General features: G+C 40.4%; 1 protein-coding gene across 1 annotated transcript in view; it reads left to right on the forward strand.

Annotated features, from left to right (window-relative positions):
* Positions 1-21,199, forward strand: part of LOC306751679 (transmembrane protein 132C-like) — a gene marked incomplete at both ends in the record, with an annotated part of 129,514 nt that overhangs the window by 37,782 nt on the left and 70,533 nt on the right. The window contains one exon of the mRNA XM_079235294.1: positions 4,694-5,618. Coding sequence (XP_079091420.1) covers positions 4,694-5,618 — 925 coding nt within the window. The remainder of the gene's footprint in view (positions 1-4,693; positions 5,619-21,199) is intronic.

Genomic DNA, 21,199 nt, shown 5'->3' on the forward strand with positions numbered 1-21,199 from the left:
ATAAATAACTTTTTACAGTCAACATCAAATAGTGTAAAATGATGAACGAAGGTTTACAGGCATCTTGCTTTAAAAGGTACCGTAAATGAATCCAATGAGAAATAAAAACCCTACTCTCCCCGTCAAGCCCACTGGTTCAACACTAATCTTCCCAAATTAATCACACATGTACTGTTTAAATTTGTAAAGTGTACTGCTATGCTCGCCACTATAGTTAGCTTAGACACAGCAGAGACTATTGTTTACAATGGTCCCCATTATAGCATTTAGCATATTAGCATGCTGATAGGTACTAATTAGCACTAAACATAACGTACAGCTGAGGCTGATGAGAAAACTATTAGTATTCTTTGACAATTCACAGTTGAGACATCGTTAGGGAGTTTGGTCAAAGTCTGTGGCAACTGTTACTGAAACATAAATAGTACATTTGAGGAGGACAACTTTCGGCTGTGCATTAATCTAATTTGAGAATTTATGTAGGCTAAATAAACAGGGCCAATGTTCGTAGTGAGGAAGGAAAATGTCACCAGTTGCAAAAGTATGTGATGTGTTTTTGAGCTCAGAGGAATAAGCTATAGCAAGTTTTGCTCGTTAGCAGGATAAGTTAATTGCGGTTTTGGTCTTTGCATAGGACTTCTGAACCATAAGAAACATGTAGAATATTGCCAGACTTTTCCTTTGAGACTGTAGAAAACCAAAACAGAACTGTAGAAATAAAGTTAAAAAAATGTATGTACAGACAAATGATGGCAGATTTCGATTTCCCATACCGGCCTTGTCAGTGACCACTTGTGGTTGTTGTATTTTTGCAGTGAGAAATGAGGCGGTAGAAGTTGCATCAGCCGGAACTCTTACAGGTGCTCCTAAAGCAGGCGAGTGCAATGCTGTGTTCCTGATGGCTCTATAAGAAAAATTGAGTTTAATTCTAAGCTGAATGTGGGCCATTTTCCTCTGAACACTTGACAAAAAGTCAATCCACCATCACTTCCAAACTCCATCCCCCATTGCTGTTCGTTTTCCCACCACTTACCTCGGACACCTCTCCCTCTACAGATTTCATATAAGAAAATCTGTTTGATGAATGTATTACTGAAGTCAGGCCAACTTAACATGTTTGATCAGGGACTGGTTGCAATATTCACACGTGCTGGAGGATAAAGATAGGATGAGAAGAGGAGGAGGGAGGCAAGATGAAGGGATTATATTTCTTGGGTGAAGTTTTACTTAGGTCGCCAGGGACAATAACAGGTGATTATAAGAAGCGCTTTGAATGTAAGCCACACATGGCAGTCTTGGGGACGTGAATGCTTTAATACAATTTTGAGAGCTTATTTTAGAAGTTGGTTGCTGCATACTGTAGGAATTCCATGGGAAATACTTATATATAAATGCATTTTAATTTGCAGTCCAATGCTCCTGTGGACCCCCTGGCTCACACCACATGAATATAACATCAAGACATTACATCCTGATTCTAGCATCTGTGTGATGATGAGGCCAGTCCGGTTCAGCCGCATGTGTGATATGCGCTCAGACTCCTCGGCCCGCGTCCTGAGGGGTTGGCAGTGCCCAAGAAATCTTTTACAGACAGGATTTACCACAGGGGTTAAGTTATCAGCACAAATCATCTCTTTTTCATTTGCAGAAACAGTCCTGCAGACATGATTTACAAGTACAGTAGCTGCAGACATGAAATCCAAGGGCAACTCAAAGCTGCAAATCACCCCGGCTTTGCCTCTCTATTCAAGGCGTCCTATTGGTGTCAAGGAAAGGGACATATTCTAAATCTGAAGTTGCAAATTACAACTTTTTTTCCAGATGTAATGAGTATTATAGTAGTTATAGTATTATAGTGTCATCTGTGTCATAGTGGAAAGTAGGACACTGTGTCACTCCCACAGAAAAAGGGAGAAGGGAAAATCCTCTCACTGTGCTGTAAGCATGATCCAGCACCAACTGAGAAACCGCTCCCGTCTTGACATTGCTCTCTATCTTGTCCTTTTAAAGTATAAACATCTTTCTCTCACTCAAAACTGTGTACCAGGAGCGAACACTCATTGTGAACAGCCTCAGTGGATGTCTTTACATCTTTCTGTATTCCTCCCCATCAGGGATGCAGTGGGGTATAAAAATACAGGTTAACTCTGGAGTCGGAGTAGTTTGAAGAAGCTTAGCAACACAAAGACATACAAAGAAGCAACTGCTTACATAATAGTGCAACTGATTTATATTTATGATTCATTTTTATTATCTCCATGGCTTTGTTAACCATATCAGTGTCAGACTTTTTACCTTTAAAGTGGTTATAAGGAAGATAGCTCTGTAATTAGGTTCAGCTGTGTGGCTGTTTTTTCTTCTTCTTCATTTTGTCAGCCGACACAATGACTTGTGCTGCGGTAGGGACGTGTTTTGAAGAAAAAAAAGGTGTTTATTTGAGAATCTAATGGACTTGTGCAGCAGAATAGAACCAGCTTCGTATGCCTGGACATGAAAGTCATAACCAATGAAGAAGGATCAGAGATTAGCACACCGATCGATTCATTAGGCACCCCATTAGGAGGCTGGGTTACAGTCAGACACAGAGGTAAATAATGAAAATGGCATGTTAGCACCAGGAGCTCGCCATAGCTTGCCCTATTACTTTAAATAGCCAAACAGACATGATATCCTTTTTCCTCTACGCTCTCCTTATGAGAGGTGATTATTATATGGATATATGAGGTAATTTTCTTTAGTGGTATATATATATATATATATATATATATATATGTATATATATATATATACATATATATATATATATGTATATATATATATATTTACACATACCTCCTCAAGTCTGCATGTCGAAGTTCAGATTTAATAATGTTATTGAAGGACCGGATTTTGTATTTGTATCCTAAACATTAAGGTAAAACAGTGTTTTGAGAGCAGGGTTGTTTCCTCCTACGTCTGATTCTAGTTCGGTCCATCTGACCAAAGCCAGTCATTGTTGTGCTGCCATGGATCATCACAAATCACTGCCACGCCACATCTACAACAGCACAGAGACTTCGAGACAGAAAATCAATGGGCTCTCATGGGCTACTCCATCAGTCCAAATATCTGGAACTTGATGGTGAGGAGAAACAGGGGGAGGGGAAGATTTACAGGATAGAGAGCGGGATGGAAGCAGGTTTGAAGTATTTAGCTGAGGTGAGGTTGGATGGGCATACCGGATAGTTAAAGATAGGAGTGAGTCGCGATGTGAGCAAAAACGGTAAAAAAGACGGAGAGAGACAACAAATGCTGGGTATCATTTTTTGTTTTTTAGATACCAGTGCCACTATGACACCTGAGTAATGTTACCAATACAAAACAGATCTTTTTTTTTCTTTTTTCAATACCTTAGCACAGAGATTTCCAAGCTGTGAGACACGTCTCCTCAGACGCAGGAGAGTTAAAGGGTGTGCGAGGGACAGGTGCATACTGGTGTTCTAAAAACAATGGGAAGTGAGACATTGTAGTTTGGACTTCTGATTTGCCTGAGCATTAGGGATATGAATCGTAAACATAGTTTTGTTTTGCAAAAGTATGCAACATTTTTAAGTAGATCAATGTCAATATATTGTCTAAATGCAAACTGATAAATGTAGAAGTTTTTGAATTAGATAAGGAAATATTTGAAGTAAAGAAAAAATATTTTTTCCAACTCCATACAGCATATGCTATGCACTAATTGCCTTTGTATAACGTTGTTGCAGCAGTAACATTTTGTACTAAGAGGACATTTTGCATTATGTGCAAAGAGACGATATCAATCAAACTGCAGTGCTGAAATGACACTGCCAATTCAACTTCACAAAGCGAAAGCAATATTGTTTTCCAAGATCTTCCTCAAGCTGTCTCCACCATCCACAATTAGTTTTAATGTTTTACAGTAGGGAGTAACTCCTACTTTTTCCTTTGTGCGTTGCATTGAAGGATTGAAATGCATATTGACAGCACTCAATGTCTGTAATTCTATCACTTTTCACACTGTGACATACTCCAAACCTGATTAGAATTACTGTTTGGAGCGTGGAGTTGGGTCTGACCTGGCATTTGAGGGGAACTTTTTATATCCGACAGTATACTTTTTATATCCGACAGTATTGAAGCATAAAAGGCAATTGGAATGAAGGAGGAAGGGATGTAGGAGGGAGACAAGAGATAAAGTCATAACAGGGATAAACTAATTCAAAAGACGGAAAAATTGAGGGAGAGGAAAACAGATTGTCGCATTGAAAAGGATCGAAGGCTGGAGGGAATGCGGACAAAACTGATAAGCGAGAGACTAACGCAAGTGTTTTGAATTGGGTCTAACAAATTATTTTAAATAAGAGCAGCAGCTCATGAAGGTGATATCATATGGAAATGTCTCCAACAAACCATTTAACATTCACTGCAAGAATTGACTGTAGATATGATTGCCTTAGGTTGCAGGCAATGCATGCAAATGTTATGTTAAATGTGGTCGCGAGTTATTTCCTCCAATTTTTTCTCATTCTGCACTTTGATTTCACGCCTGGCTCGGGTTTTGTTGATCGGGTTAAGACAATGAATCTTCATCATGCCGCTATAAATACCATGATGCATGACCAGAAGTGAATTACTCCAGGTGTTTTTACCTCAGTTGTTGAAACTCAGTCATTTTGTCTCTTTGTTTCAGTGGTGGATAGCAAGGTGATCCTGGAGGGCCTGCAGAGGTATGGCCCCATGCCAATCTATCTGCCTGTCAGCTACCGGATCCTCAATGCAGAGTCAGCATTCTTCCTACAGGAGGCAAACCAGGACTTAATGAGGAACTCAAGCCTGCAGGCTCGCACCGAGTCCTTCTTCATCCACCAGGCCCGGCAGATGCCCTTCATCAATGCCAGCTACGGGCCGCTGTCTGTCCAGCATCCTGTCCCTCTGGAGCTGCTGCAGACCGCGCCAGGGCCATTTAACACCCCCCCCTTCACGACATCATCAATGCCGACATTGGCATCGTCGCCGCCTCTCTTCACATTCAACTGGAAGGTCCACACCTATATTATCAGCGAGAGGATTCACCCTAGTTGGCCAAAGGTTCAGGTGCTGTTCTACATTGCGGGGAGAGACTGGGACGATTACAGCGCCATCCACAAGCTGCCCTGCGTCCGGATGTTCGCCTTCCACGAGACTCAAGAAGTGCGTGGAACATGCAGGCTCAAAGGTGAGCTGGGGATATGTGTTGCCGAGCTGGAGCCCCTTGCCAGCTGGTTCAGCCTGCCCACTGTCAGACCGGGTAGGCAGAGGGTCTCCGATCAGGCGCAGGGCACTGCTGTGGAGCTCTACTACATGGTTCAAACCACGGACAGCGGGGAATGCAGCTCGGAGGATTCAAGGAAAGGCAGCTCCGTTCACCCAGACCAGCAGAGGCCGATGGGCTATTTCGCGGGCCACACACCTATGCAGCGCATTGGGAGCGTCAGGCTGTTTCAGCCGCTCTCGGAGCTAAAGCTGGACAATAACTTTGTGGTGATGGCACCCTCCAAACCCATCCGGCAGAGAGAGACACTCTCGACCTTTCTGGCTCTGTCCACGCTTTCTTCAGTGCCAATTTTCACCCTCAGGTGAGTCAGCCTCCTCCTGGGAGAACCGTTAACTCTGCTGCGCTACTGATTATCTCTCACTCTCTCCAAACTCATTTAAACAGACATCATTGAGCATAAAAGCAGTTAGAAAGGGCACTGGTAGACTCTTAGAGGAAGCAGCAGGGATAAATAACCCTCCACAGTCACAAATCTGACAATACACGTCAACATTTACAGTCTACCCATCTGTCATGTATGTGTAAATCATGCAAGAGGAGGACATTCTTCATCATTGTTTCTGTGAGTCATACACTGAAATTAATTTGCAGGCAACACAGTTACAGTGCTGCCATGTAGGCACTGTCGTGGTTTGGAAACATTACTTCTTACAGCTTGTTTAATCAAAATAATCTGCAGTTGGCAAAATCAGGGATTAATCTCTAGTATTAGAGATTAGAAAATGTGTGTATGATAAGCCTTTGCTTTGCCACACCAGACTCCAGTCCACAGACAATGTGGCCATGACACTGCTAGTCAACTGCCCAGCATCAGTTTTGTCATTAATCCTGTTTATTTAGGTCATTTGTCTACTCATCAGAAAAACATGATATCGCAAATGAAAAACATAATATCATAAATTAAAAGAAGCGTTAACAAGACAGTGGTGACCAAGACTTCCCTTGTGTAATCAATTATCTCGTCTTATTGTGTGGAACAACACACAAAGACAACACTCAAGATGTTTTTCCTGATTTGCGTTTGCAGAGTAAATGTTTATTTCAGCTGGCAGGCGTTTTTGTGAAAAACATTGTTTCAGAGACAAAGAAAGAGCTCGCCACATGACAAACTGTCTCTGGATAAAATCCAAAGCTCTTGGTAGTCATTTTAAAGTTGTAGCGAAAGTGGAAGCACAAGATGTTGTAAGTGAAAAGCTAAAAAACTGAAAACAAAGTTTGAAGAGATATGTTTGGGGTTTACAGTTAAGGTCTCATGTTTATGGTTTGGTATCACCTTTTTGTATTCATTATTTACACTGCTATCTGGCTTACACAAAATGATAATCTTCTATCTGAAAACATCCCGACAATTTAGCGGCCTTCCATTAAGAAGAGATTTACTGACTGCTAAAGATTAAATATATACATATTTAAATTGCAATGGCTAAAGGGCTTTACAGAGAAGGTTTGTTTGTGTTTATTGTAACCTTCCAAGTCATTTTAGAGAAACATTACAGATATATTGTAGTGCGTAAAGACTTCCAAGCTACATCTTTGACAGTCCAGAGGGGATTGCTTTGACTGGATAACACCTTAATTATACCCTCGCGCATTTTATGAAGATTGTTTTCAAATACTCACCTTCAAAATTCCCTGTCGGTGGATAATTTGTATCTGAGGTGTTTTCACCCAACAACAAGGTAGTTATTGATTCATTGAGCTTTGTTTCACACAAATTACCATTCAAAGTGACTGCAATTTCTCCTTGTTGTGTGATGCAAATTAAGGTGTAAGGAATATGCATTCCACGGACTACCTTAATGCCTGAGATCTAAATCATGGCAGATGAAGCAGTTAGCAGCCTCAAAGTAGAGCTGTGACAGAGAGCCCCGGCAATTTGTCAACCCTGGGTGAGCAGGAAATCTGCCAAAAAGCCTCATTGCTTTTCCTCTTGCTCAAGTGATGATGAACTCCCATGAAGTATTAGCGCTCACAGTGTGTGTTTATCACATTTGTCAGCATGTGTGTAAATGGAAACTTTAAAGGCGATATTTTTCTCTCAGTGGCATTTTGCACCAGTGTTGCACCCTGATCGTTCAGAAGTTCCTCTTTTTTATGTTTTCCGTTGGGATGGGACTTCAAATTCAACCAAAAATACCTCATTAGCAACCAAAATATTAAACCTCAAAGTGAAGGAAAATCACATACTACTTTACAGCACTTGACTGCCAGCTTACCAGACTCTGTAATTGAACACCCCGACGCTGATGATTAATCTCGCCTCCACTTTGTTGTGCTTTGCTTTTATGTTACAGGGATAAACCTGTGGTGCTATTCAATGACTTTTTCTCTTAGTTGTTGGATTTCCTGATGATGAAAAAAAACTTTACTTGAAAACACTCTTAAAGCACTTGATATTCCCATGATGGCGGTGTGAATTCACATTCTGATCACAGGAGGTGGGGGCTGGAGGGTGTGTGAGAGTGTGTGGATCTTTGTTGTGACTTGGTGTGTGAACGCTGTATGTGTTTGCAGACTGTCGGCCAGTGTTTGACTATTCACTGGTGTGGGTGGGTGTTTATGGACAGTTTACTTTACAAGTAGCTTTTGTGAGTTTCTTCGAGTGGCAAACGCATCATTAACTATTTATGTACTCTGGAGTTACTCTCTTCTCCTCCCCATTATCTTACCCCCTCTCATCCATTTCCTCCCCTCTCCTCCAACACAGTCTAACTCGTGACAAAATAAACTCTCTGGAAAGCCTTTATTCCAACATGTGTTGCTGTCAACTGGAATAAGTAGATGTTTCTACTTTACTCTTACACTTTTTTGATAGGACTGGAAAACTCTTGAGGACATTGGGAGAATAATTGGATGCCACCTTTGACCTCACCATATACAATCAGCAGCAGCGTACGTGCAGACGTACCATTAAATTCAGTTGGACTACCCATCCATCTTCCACAGTGGTTACTAGAGACTATCTTGCGATGGGATCACACCTTCAGTGACGCCAAATTGAGTCAGGGGTGATAAGTGTGAGTGTGTGTGTGTGTGTGTGTGTGTGGGGGGGGGGGGGGGGGGGTCATGACTGCTTCTTCCATGGCTGCAAAGATATCGCGCTCACAAAATCTGTCCACAGACAAACTATAATAGAAACACCTGGCAAAGTACTCAAAAGTTCCTCCAGGATCACATTTTTGCCACGATGACTTACACACAGACCTACAAGGAGAAAACTAGCGCAGCTGGTAGATGTACCAGTAGAGCTCAGGTGGATTGCTCTGTGTTTAAATCCTGTGCAGAAAAGTGACAAGAGTCTGTAGGAAAAGCAGTAATGTTATACACAAACGTGGAGGGGAACAAATTGTTTGGTAAGAGTAAAGCTAAAGTAGTAAAAAACTACACCCTTTGTGTAGGAGTTTAAACTGTTGATCAAACTGAACAGCTTTTTTTTATATAGATAAATCAGATTGCTGCAAAACATGTACAACACTTACATTTATGACAAATAACTGACTTAATGTGAATGTTATGTTGGCCGATTGTCCATCTTGATTCCATATTATACGGTGGAAGGACAAATGCCAGCATTTTGAATATATGTGTCCTTTAAACTGTAAATCTTGGCATACTCTTGATAATACAGTTGATCTTTGTAATGTATGGCTTTTTTATTGCTCTTAAAAATAATGTGTCTTTTGATTCCAGGTCTTCACTCAGTGCTGCTGTGCTTTTCATTAGCTTCCGTCAACTGTCAAGAAACAAAATAATTCATCATGAACCTTTCAGCCGCATACAAGATTATGAAATTACCTGGCATCCCATCACTTCCAACGCTGTACTATAAGTGCAGTTTAAAATTTCATGAAGGAATAATTCATGTTCCTCATGTGGTGAAACAAATGTGAGTGATATTTATATATGTCCTTTAGTTGTCATACATTTCCATGACCAGTCACCGCCTGGACAGTGATTAGTTTCACTGCAATATCAGCACACCTAGAGCTATTGTCGCTCTCATTTTATAGAACAGTTGGCTATATTTGATATATTCCAAACTAATGTAATTATTGTGCATGTAAATGCAGGTTGTTAACCCTAGCCGCTGGACAAACACACAGACATTTCTGCACACACAGTCATGCATATTCACGGACACAATCACATGTGTGCACACAGATATACAGACGCTCACACACATACATTGCATTGGACCCGCCCTGAGCCAACTGTAAAGTCATGGTGTGTTTGTCATGCTAAGGGCTCCCAGTGGGCCCAGTAATTCCCTGCCTCATTAGCCGTGGAGAGAGAGGTGTAACAGGTTGGAAAAGAGTTTTCCAGCTACTCCCTACTCAACATGCAAATGAAAACACCATTTCCTCCTGAACAAATTAACAGGCTTTTCAAAAGATAAACTGCCCCAGCTGTATTGTAATTTTGACTAAACAATCCAACATATTCCCACAGATCCCCCCAGGGGCAGTGTTGCTGATGAATGCAAATTAATTTATAATATCTGAGAGTGCGAAGGTATGAGTATGGGGTTCTTCATACTGTGCCAGCTCAAGCAGTCAGCAAGAGTTTTGTGGTTATTCAGAGGTTTTGCATGTTGACTGTTGGGGTTATATATAAAGAAGGGCATTCAGTTGAGGGCCAGTTTGGAGTTACTCAGACATGATGCAGTGCTTTGCGTCAGCTGAGTCCGATCCTTAACAGGGTTCAGGATCACAGGTTGTGGGCTTTGGCTGTTTGCTATTGGCTGTTGTTTGGTGAAATATCAGCAGGAGAAAAGGTTGGAATAAAGATGTTCTCCCCAGTGTATTAGCCTTATCTCGACCTCACCCCTCTGAGAATTCGTTCTTGTTAAAGGTCACCCAAGATAGTTATGTCTCTTTTCCATTTCTATTTCTGTTCTTATCTGTACTTTTCCTCATATTTTATCTGCCACTCTGTCTTGGTCTCTCTTCCATACTTTCTCTCTCTTTCTCTCTTTCTTTCTCTCTTTCTCTCTCTCACTCTCTTTCTCTCTCTCTCTATTTTTCTCTGTATGGACTCTCCTTTTCTATCATACTCTTGCTTTCCCTTTGTTTTTGTATATCTAAATATCAGCAAAGACTCCTGAAATCCTGAGTCAATTTACCCCTTTAGCCATATCCACCTTTCAGTTGTTATTTTAAGTTGGCCTGCTCACCAGTGTTTACTTTGAAAACACAGACTTTCCTCATCTACTCAGTAATAAGTAATTAGTCATTTGAGGCCTGGGGAGACCGTTCACTATTTAGATACAACTCCCTATTGGGCCCTGCCACCACAAAGCAATCACCAGTTGCCCGCAGCAAGTGATTTGAATCCTTGTATTTTCTACCATAATGATTTTCCATCACTTTTCTCCACTTGAAACTGATGACTTTATTGGACATTGGAAACTCAGAACGTATTGCTCTCCCACATCCATGCTGCCTGTCTTCTTTTTTTCTTTGCTCTGTCCATCTGCCTTTGGAAAAGGCTACATGTCCCCAAGGGAATGTTGTGATCCCACAGCCTGGAAAAGGGCTCCAAGAACGTGGCTTACCAATCCGACGGACACATGCCTCTGAGACTTTGACAGGGTCAGAGGTTGTTTCGGGTTTTCTCTCTGGTTGCTTTGAACTTGTGAAAGTCTTGCAGGCCTTTTATAAGGGCAGCAGAGGGAATGAAGGGAGCAGGAGAGAGATTGGAGCTCCATATCTGGGTTAGAGATATGATTACAGTGTGTGTGGAAAATGTGTGGTAGGTTCTGTAGGGAAGTGTGTCTGTCCCTCTCAGATGTTTCAACATGTATCAAGATACATAGTCCACCATCTGACATGAAAACAACATTGTTCCTTTTGTATTGATTTGATACAATCAAAGCGGAATTTACACTATATGTATATAAGAAGTTACTAAGTCCTATGTTTTTGAAGCCTAGAGTTCCTCAACAAACAAACGCTGAAAACTCACCGTGAAAGGGTTAAAGTTCAAGGAGCAAGACATAGACATCACCCAAACCAAATCATGCAGTGGGAGCAACCTGCCAATCACATGGTAGCCACGGCCTAAAAATCATTCTCTGCTTTATCCTCTATGTTTACTAAAATGGGATCATAATTTACTGAATGAACATCATGTTGTATTTAAGATGACTTAGAACTAGAGATTGAGACCATAAACTCATGTTTATGATGTTTACTGAGGTAATAGATTAAGTGAGAAGTCGGGTCATTTTCTCAATCAGACTTCTTTTTGCAATCAGAGGAGTCACACCCTGATAGTTATTGGAGAGAATGCAAGTTCAAGGCACTTCTGCATTGGCTTAACTTTTTAGAAAGCAGTTGCTGCCGCAATTTCACACAAGATGTTGTTATGATCTGTCATTGTGCATTGATGTAATTCTGGCTCTGGTATTGACATTTAGATATGTATTGTTGAATAGGTAATATTATATCTGTACAGTTGAGTTGTGTCTCACATTTCTCAACATATTTTAGCTTTAAATATGTATATAAGTTTATAGTATTGATTTTAAATCAAGAAAAGCAGTTTTCTACACATACAAATAATATAATGTGTGTTTCACTAAGAATATTTTAACTTTGTTTTAATCGACTATATTCTGAATCAGCTGCACATGGGGAAAAATGTCCAGCTGTGAAAAAAAGAGCATTAGAAAAAGCAAGAAGATACCACAAATCAATCAGAGATGTTTCTAAGACACAAGAAGCAAGACTGAATAACTCTTCACTCTATTCAGGCTATACATGACCCAGAATAGAATATCAAAAAAGTCCCAAAGATCTTAAACCTCTTTCATATTGGTTGTGAGATCCTCACTGTTCTCACGAACTCTCCACATTGCTATTGGAAGCCAAACTGCAGACTCTGGACCATTAGATAATTGTGCATGATGGTTCATGACTAGTTCAATGTGAGGCTCCTCGTCATTGAACCCCAGATAGAATAAGAAGGACTTTGGTGTATAAACTACAGCTTGGTAGCTACGACTCATCGTTTTAAAAATAATGAGGTGCACACATTCGACTGTCCGTCAGAATAGACACACTTATCTTCAGATATGCACATGGAAGCAAATAATCATGCTTGCGCTGTACCGAAAGAGCAGATGCTATGTGGAACAATACGTCAAAAACTAAAGAGGAGACAAGTGAACCTGGAAGTTGGTTGAAACAGTAGATGTTGAGAAAATTACTCTTCAGGCATGATGTTGTTCCAGCCATAGCCAAGTGTGTATTTCAGCAAGCCTTTACACATTAAACTGAAGCAGAGTTGATAGATAACCACTTGTATCAATTAATAAATCAAGGCACTACTAATGTGCCCTTATAAGCCTGACCCACTTTTTTCTGATCTCACGGAAATGGGAAATGTGTTTTAAAATAAAATACAACTGTGCTATCTCCTCATCCACAGTTCTGGTCTAATTAATTTAAATTGCTAAAGTACTGTAACCCTTGTGAGAAGATACGTGTCGGTTTACATTCTTTTTAAAAGATCGTTACATTTTAATAATTCCGTAAGCTCCTCAACATGAATAAGCGATTATAACATTTCACTAAAACGCTCATAAGTACCTCTAACATTGGCGGATTAGGGTCTGGATAGAGTCTGGTATTCATATCAAGGTCATTTGAGCTGTAATTAATTAGGGGACCCCTAGGGCTAATGTGCTTAACACTCATACAACAACCACAACTATTAAATGGTGGCCCTCAGGCCACAACCAATATTTTGTGGTGTATACTGTGCAGATTAGAAAAGCCTTCACAAATCATTTGTATCATTTGTGAGGGCAAACGTATGAGTTTGGCCTATCAACATGAATCATTACAACCATTATGTTCTGTATGCACTGTGCAGCTCTTAGGATCGCACATCAACGGTGACATCTCAAAACCTTGACACCAACGATCTGGATTTCCGTTGAGAATTTTCTCACAGTTTTGTCGAAGCCAAAAGGAAAACTGCTCTCTACAATAAAACAGAAATCTACTGTGGCACCAACGAGAGGAGATTGTCGCAAGGGGAGTTTTATTTTTTTTGTAACAGCTGCTGCAAATCCTTTACTTATCCTGCTGTTGTTAACATCTCCAGGCTACACTTCTACTCCAACTTCTGCATCACTGTGAACTCCAGCTCCTGCAGTCTGAGTTAAATATGATATATGTAGGGCTGGAGGGGGTGACAAACAGGGTGGGATTAGGTAGAAAAGTCCTGGCAGAATAAGCTCTGCTGGCTAACTGTGGGTTGGTCGCTCTCTCTCACAGTCACAAGCTAGGCCTTCTAATCACTTGTTTATCCTGCATGTTTCTCATAAGGATTTACTTTGATTAGTTTGAGCCCACAGACTTGACAGCTATAACACAAACTCAAAGGCATGCAAATTTGAATGTGGACTTGAGGCAAAGAAATATAGAGGGGGGGAGAAATGATTCAATGCTGTGGTTTTCAACATTCACGAGACTGGTTAAGAAACTGCCACCAAGACAAATAAAATGCTCTTACTTATCACAGCTAAATACTGGAAGGACTTGTATCGCCCTCAGACGGGGGAGAGATGCACAAAGATTGAAGCAGTCAAAGAAACGATAAAGAAGGGTTTCAGAGAGTACGTTTAAGTCCAGAGAGGAAGTACACATGACTTGAACTTGACGTGATGGATTTTTGTGTGATACGTGTCATATTTCCAGCGTGATCTCGTGACCTGCCAGAATAGCTGCCGTGCAAAGTAAGACGAAGTGTAGAGGACGAAAAAATAAAGCATGCAAACAGCAAGATGTTGCTATTACTCAAAGTACTCTAAAAACATTTACTTTTTGCTAGTAATGATAACTAACCCTGTGTGAATTATGCCACAGCTTCCCTGGCTTCATTCACACAATTTCTCTGTGAATCTTTGTGGAAACCACAGAAGGGAGCTTTTCAGTGACTATCATTAAAAGGTGGTGTCCTAGATGACATCAAAAACACGAGCCATTTTAACTGCAATCGATGCCTCGCTTTGGCTAAAAAAATCAAATCAAATAAAAAGAGCTGCATCTCTAAATTTGCAAAGACATGTTTGTGCAGTTGGCCTGGTCTTATCTGTGCAAGCCTGTTACCTCTGTGCCTGTTGACTGAAGGTCTTTTCTTTTCCTAGCGCTTGTCTGCTTTCTCCCTCTTGCTTTCGCAAGAATAGTCAGCCACTGTAATTGCTTACACAAATGTCTTTTAAAGGTGAATAACATAATACACAACTAATCATAACAGAGACCATAATGCGATATAGGATCACAAAAGCCGTGACACCAAATCGGACCATCGGCATGAAGTTCTCCATGAAATACCTCCTACAACATTCAAAATCAGCCTTCATTTTGATTTCAGCTATACACACGTAACATTTCATGACTAAATCTTGCACGGATTCGACACTATCGCAGTGATAAAATATTTACACAGACAGACAAATATAAACATCTGGCAAACTACTCAAAACCGCCTCTGAGGGAGTTCCTGCTCCAGCACCATGATGCATGTTGCATCAGGACCAACATTTAAAACTACGGACAGGCAGAAAAAGTCTCATTAGTTTAAGTTGGCATATAATAATCATCACAGCGATCTGCTTGTTCAAATGATTAAACATGTGTTTTCACTCATTTGTAATAACTAGTATGCTTATGCTGCGTTCACACCAAACGCGGTGCGAAAATTGGCGCCGCGTTTACCACGTCAGTTTACTCGCTCGACAATAAAAGTGTGTTCACACCAACCGCGCCGCGTCAAAGGGGGCGTGGCTTATCTCCGTTGCTTATGTCCGTGAAAAGAGCTATCATTTCCGATGATCAACCATGGAATAAATAACCATTATTTCTGCTTTATACTTGTTGTGGAAGTAAACGTCGGAGCATCAAACGCCCTTGTATTTGGGTTCATAACACCATCCGTAAACGCACACAGCTCGGTGAATTTCCCCGATCTATCCAGGAACTGCTCTACGTCAGGCTACTTCAGGCTAATTCAGGCGGACCAGCAGCAGTTTGATTCAGACAGCAATAGCAAGTTGGAAAATTTGAACTTACGCGAATTCGCGTTGCCTCAAACGCTTCATTCGCGCCGCCCGGCGGGAAAAAACGCTTTTCCGCAACCTATTGCGTCTGTGCATTGACTTTGCATGTAATCTACTCACGCATCAAATTCGCGCCACGTTTGATGTGCCATTAGTCAGATTGTGAGATTGTATGCAGTTCATGCTTGGCTGACCAAGATCAATGCCTTTGGCCAAAGTGGGTTCATGTGGCTTCATGCCTGAAGGAAACTTTGGTTGTATTACAGCAGCAGGCTCATTCCTGGTTTCATATATTTCAAAGCACTTTCTTGGCTTTGGAAATGATAGTTACAGAATGTTAAAATTCACCTTCTGCACCTCCAAAAATATTGCTCTCTTATGTTTTTTTCTTTCATTCCCAGAAAAGGTCTCATTCCCTTCATAGACACAAGCAGAAATACATACTTCGAGATAGTGACAACAAAAGCAAAAAGCAGTGACAAAGACCTAGAAAGACTAACAGAGAAAAAAATGAACTGACGAGTTTGGGATCCCGAGGAGAATCATTAGACTGATATAATATTGAGCATGCAGCTTGGAGCAGTGCCTTTGGCTGGGCTTTAAGCGGTGTAGTGTTGGTCAGTCGGGCTGTGGCTGGTTGGGAGGTCAGCCATTGATCTGTAGATATAAGCTGGTACATTGGGCCCAAGCCTTCATCATCCTGTGGCGCTATCACCACTGTGGGTGGATAAGCCTTGATCTGCTCAGAGGTTTGCATGTGTGGGTGTGTGTGTGTCTGTCAGTGTGTGTACACTGATTAGCAGAAAGATGCAAGTGACTGTGTGTCCACATACTATGTCTACAGATGTGGTTCTGTTTGTGTGTGTCATGCATGAGATCTGTAAGATTATTTTTTCGCCACTGGACTGAAATAATATAACTATCAGTGACCATCAGTTAACTGGCAAATGTGTGTTTGTGTTCTCTAAACATTATAATTAGCTTAAAAGTATTGATGTTAAATAACATGAGAATAAACCTCACTAGATAAAAATATTTGAACAGGAATGGTGATTGATTGACAGGGTGAAGTTGAGTTTACAATACATGTCTTTTATTTCTGGTGTTGAACTGACACTAAGTAGTCTCATATCTGGGATGTTTTGACTTGAAAAACTTGAATTGTCTGGTTATTTTTGAGTTATGTCAACGTCTGCTGTCTTTTAAAAGCGTAGAGTTTCTCCTGTTCACTGCCATTCAACTTAATGACTCAGTTGCATAGCGGCCTCTTTGAATGTCATTTAGTGGCGTCTATCCATCGTTTTGTTCAATCCACATTAGCCTTAAACACCTAAATAAAACTAAAACAAATCTTCCACTAATATGATAGAGTAGATATTAAGGCACCGGCTAAGTTACTTAGAGTATGATGCAACTGTTTCATAGGCCAAAAGGCTGAAGATCTTGGGGTAAAGGTTACCTTTAAATAGGCAGTGCAACTGCAATAATTGGTTAATTTGAAAAAACGTGTCCTGTATATAAGTACTGTATGTGAGGAAAATGACACACCTGAGACAAAATAATAATAATCAGTGTCAAATAAGAGTAAATGTTGATGTTAAAACTAGAAAAGACCGAGGGCTTTTTTCTCCTCTAATTTCCACGATAGTTTAGTTACAGTGTATAATTTCCAGTGGAGACTGAAATACTCATTAACAAGGCCCAGAAGGTGATGCAACTATCCCTTGTGTTAGAAGAAATCTTGGATAAGATCAAGTTGGGAACTAATTTAACAAGAGATTTCTTCGAATCACTCTGGTTTCCTGTGAAAATGGATTAATCACTGCTTTGTATGCCGGTGATTTGATAAATGTAGGGCAGGCCTTATTTGTTATATATTTGCTCTTTTAGCTTATAGATGAACTGATCTCCTTATGTTGTGCCGCTGAATATCTCATCGTATGCAAAACTAACTATTCAGTAGGTGGATCAAACCTCATTAAAGACAACCTTTTGTTCATGTAATATCAAGGGGCCTTCAGTATGATTCATCTTCATACAAATAGATAAGCCAGCAAACAAACATTCAGATTCAAGAATGGAAGCTTAAGATTGTCTTGTTCTTGTTTTAATTAACGAGACATTGATCTGTTTTATAATCATTTGGATTTACTGCATTTAAACAGAGACTCCATTTATACAGTGATATATTAGACACTAAGAAATACATAAACAATCACATGCCTTGTTATTTATTTTTTATAATGGTGATTGGTGACAGTTTCTGTGTGTGTAACTAAGGTAAATCTTGCCAAATCAGATAGTTGAAAGAAGAAATTATTCGGTGTCATTGAAACTGTAGATGTTTTCCCTATTTGACATCATATTAGCATTTTGAACTGGTAAATATGTCTATTTAACAATTATAGGATGTAAATAGTTTGTTTATTATTTATTATTTTACAACAGTGATATCTGATTTCATGCAGATGATAGGGCAGTTTGTATATGTGATATGCTGTATTGATGACAACATTTTCATGTCTCCTCATTTTCAAGTCTAATACAATGGAAACGGGGCCTAAACTCTGGTGTTTTGCACAGCAGTCTTTCAGCCTCCACTGACATCTGTGTCAGGCACTTGGGGTTCAAATGTAGCTGCACACACCTGCATTGTGCAGCTGTAATGTTTCTGTTTGCTCTTATGTAAAGATTTGCAAAGTCCTAGAGGATCATTCTACCCTCTTCCTCCTCAAGTTGGCCATTTTCCTGGCCCACAACATCGGTGACTGGAGGAGATCTGGCAGAGTCACTCCACTGTTCTCAGTACAGACAAGCTGTGCTTTGGCCCAGAGGACTCACTCTGATTCTCTATGTCTCGCTCTCTTGACATACAAACTGACACAAAGCACACCAATTCCCTCCTATTTCCACCTGCGTCTGCTTTAGTGGCTGCATTGGAGTCTTCTCAATAGTAGATTGGTTCTCAAGAATAATAATAATATTCTTGGCTAAAGATAGCACAAAAACAGTGAGAGAACGTTCATTTAATTTTCAGTTCATCACCAGCCACAGCTCCGCTGCAGTTAACCTCATGTCTCCAAAGTTCACTCACTGTTAACTATTTTGATGCCCTTGTCTTCTCATCAACCGTCTCATCCGAATTTGTAGTTATTCCCTTTTTTATCCTCACAAATTGCAGCATAAATTAGCGAGACTAACTCATTATTCTTGAGGCGCCTGTGAAGGTTTCAATAATCATAAGACTTGGTGAAAGTCGCATACGTGCATACACACACACCTACACCATGTGTCAGGTGAAAATTACTGGCCTGTCTCAGCCACTTCCTGCTGGTTAGTGTCAAGGCCTGAAAGAGATGGGGAGTGAAATGAGCAATAGGAAGCAGAAAGGCGCCCCTTACTGACAGAGTGGCCAGCTGAGGCTTCAATTTGCTGCTTGTGTTCTTTTCTTCTGCTGGATGACGAATGAAAGACTTTTTCAAGCATGGATGGGGTTTTTAACATTGGCTGCAGTGTATTGACTACTCAGTGCTTAGCTAAGTGCTACTCAACAGCCTCAAGGGCATGTTTCAGTGTGTATAAGAAAAATCACTACTCAAAATCTGACAATATGTTTAGCGTGGCTTTGTGGATGATGCTAAAAGATGACCTCATATCATCAATGATTCCTATTTTGGCACAATTTGCCTTTTTAGAAGTAATTTACAAGTCATTAGTCCTCTCTTTATTTATTGCTTTCTGTACTTTTCTGCATCTTGTGAAGCCATCACCACTCTAAACCTTCTGCTCACTTTGATTGTTCTTCTCTATGAATTAATTCAATCAAACAAAGCAAAGGCCTAGCAGATAGTCATACAACATATTTTTGGTATGTGTATAAATCCTCACCGCATGTGAGTTAAGGGTTTTCAGAATTATATTCAGAGCATTAACATGGCATCCCCCTCAGGTTACTACTGTTAGCTCTGTCAGCACTGTTGTGTGCACTGTTAACAATGGAGGCACTGTTCGAATTAGCCTCACCCTAACCCTAACCCCGAATCCTATTTATTGTTTGAGTTGTGTTTAGAGGTTGTACATGGGGATATTATTGTAGCCCTGAATTTTATGTTTAATTTGATACCTAACATGTTCTTTTATTTTGTGATTTATATCATGTTTTTTCTTGATTTGTACCTTGTGACCTGATATAAAAGGGTCCCCATTTAATTTTAAATGTTGCCGCATTCATGTACTACGAAAATTAATTTTGTCCCATATTACAGGCTATTGTCACAGAAGCACCGCGCAAGTCTTGGTGTTCATTCTATAACTGGCAGACCTGTTTGAGAATATCAAAATATAAAAAAAATGTGGTATATATTGTGTGGCTGAAATCATGCAGCCATTATATTTGACCCATTGCTTTTATATTTTTTGTTCACATCAAGGGGGCTCAGGCCTGAATGAGCACTTGTCCTTGTCCACTCTTTCATCACTCGTCCCCTGGCACGCAGTGTTTGACTGTGGTCTGGAGGAACAGACCCGGCATTGTCACTCCACGAGGCTCAATTTAGACAAGCTGTGTTGTGGCCTAAGGGAGTCGTGCACACACACACACACACACACACACACACACACACACACACACACACACACACACACACACACACACACAAACATGAACACAAACTGAGACAGCAGCCCAAGGGAGTCCTCTATGAAGGGATCAGTGTAAACATCCAGTGGCAGTCGAGGTGCTGGTGGCCTTGTGAGGTGGAGGCGGTGCTCAGGGCATGGTGCTGGCTGATAAGCACTACCAGCCATAGAGGAGAGAAGTGAGTTGGTCATCCCTGTTAAAACACCAACAGCCAACCATTCCCCCGGTACCATATCACTGCTGCAGGACACTATGGAGAAGGTTATGCAAGAAAAGTGCACTTATGGTGCAAGTTTGCATGAGCTATTTAAAAAAAAAATGTCAATAATAGAGTATCATAAAAGGCTATGTAGGTCAGGGGTTGATGGGCCAAATAAAATAAGCACATATCCACCAGAAAAACAAAAGCATTGATCGTTTGGTCAATCTCTTGAAAATGGATGTTACCAAATGTCACACTTTTGTCTATGAGCCCACGAGGTCTTTTTTTTTGGTCGGGGGTGTTATTAGATCGTGTTAGTGAAAAGAATACAGGAAATGAACGAGACACAGACAGCATCCCACTAAAGGTCGCTGCCAGACTTATGGGACCTTGCAATTCATGGTCAGCATCTTAACTCTTAAGCCACTTGGGTGTCCCAGTCTCTTGCTCACATTGGCCATTAGTTGAAGTTGTTGAAATCTAACCAATCCTTAACCATAGAAGTGGCATATCAAGTAAATAGTCAAATACATTTTGACTGGCACAGACAAATAGAGTTCTAGTCAGATCTACGGGTGTCACAATTTTAATTCTAAATCAGAAAGCAATCTTTGCATGATTTACAACAGTGATTTACCAATAAATAAACAAAAAACCTGACAGAAATCCATGAAATGTTATCTCAACCAGCTGTGGTAAAATAAATATCTGTGAATATTCAGAGATTATTTAGTATTACTCAAAGATTGGGCTGCTGGGCACAAAGTCTCAGATTGTTAGAGAAAGTGGTTGGTTTCTTATTTACGCAATGCAATTGTAAGCATAGACATGATGACAACAAATATTTGTTCTCTGGGATTGATATGAAATCCTAAAATGTTGAATAAAGTTGCGCAGAGGTCTGTGTTTATGTTTTGATGGAAAGAAAGAAAGAAATCATGTTTTCTCAGCATATAAACTGATTGTTTTTCT

This window comes from Taurulus bubalis (genome assembly GCF_910589615.1).
Source record: "Taurulus bubalis genome assembly, chromosome: 19".
Lineage (NCBI taxonomy): Eukaryota > Metazoa > Chordata > Actinopteri > Perciformes > Cottidae > Taurulus > Taurulus bubalis.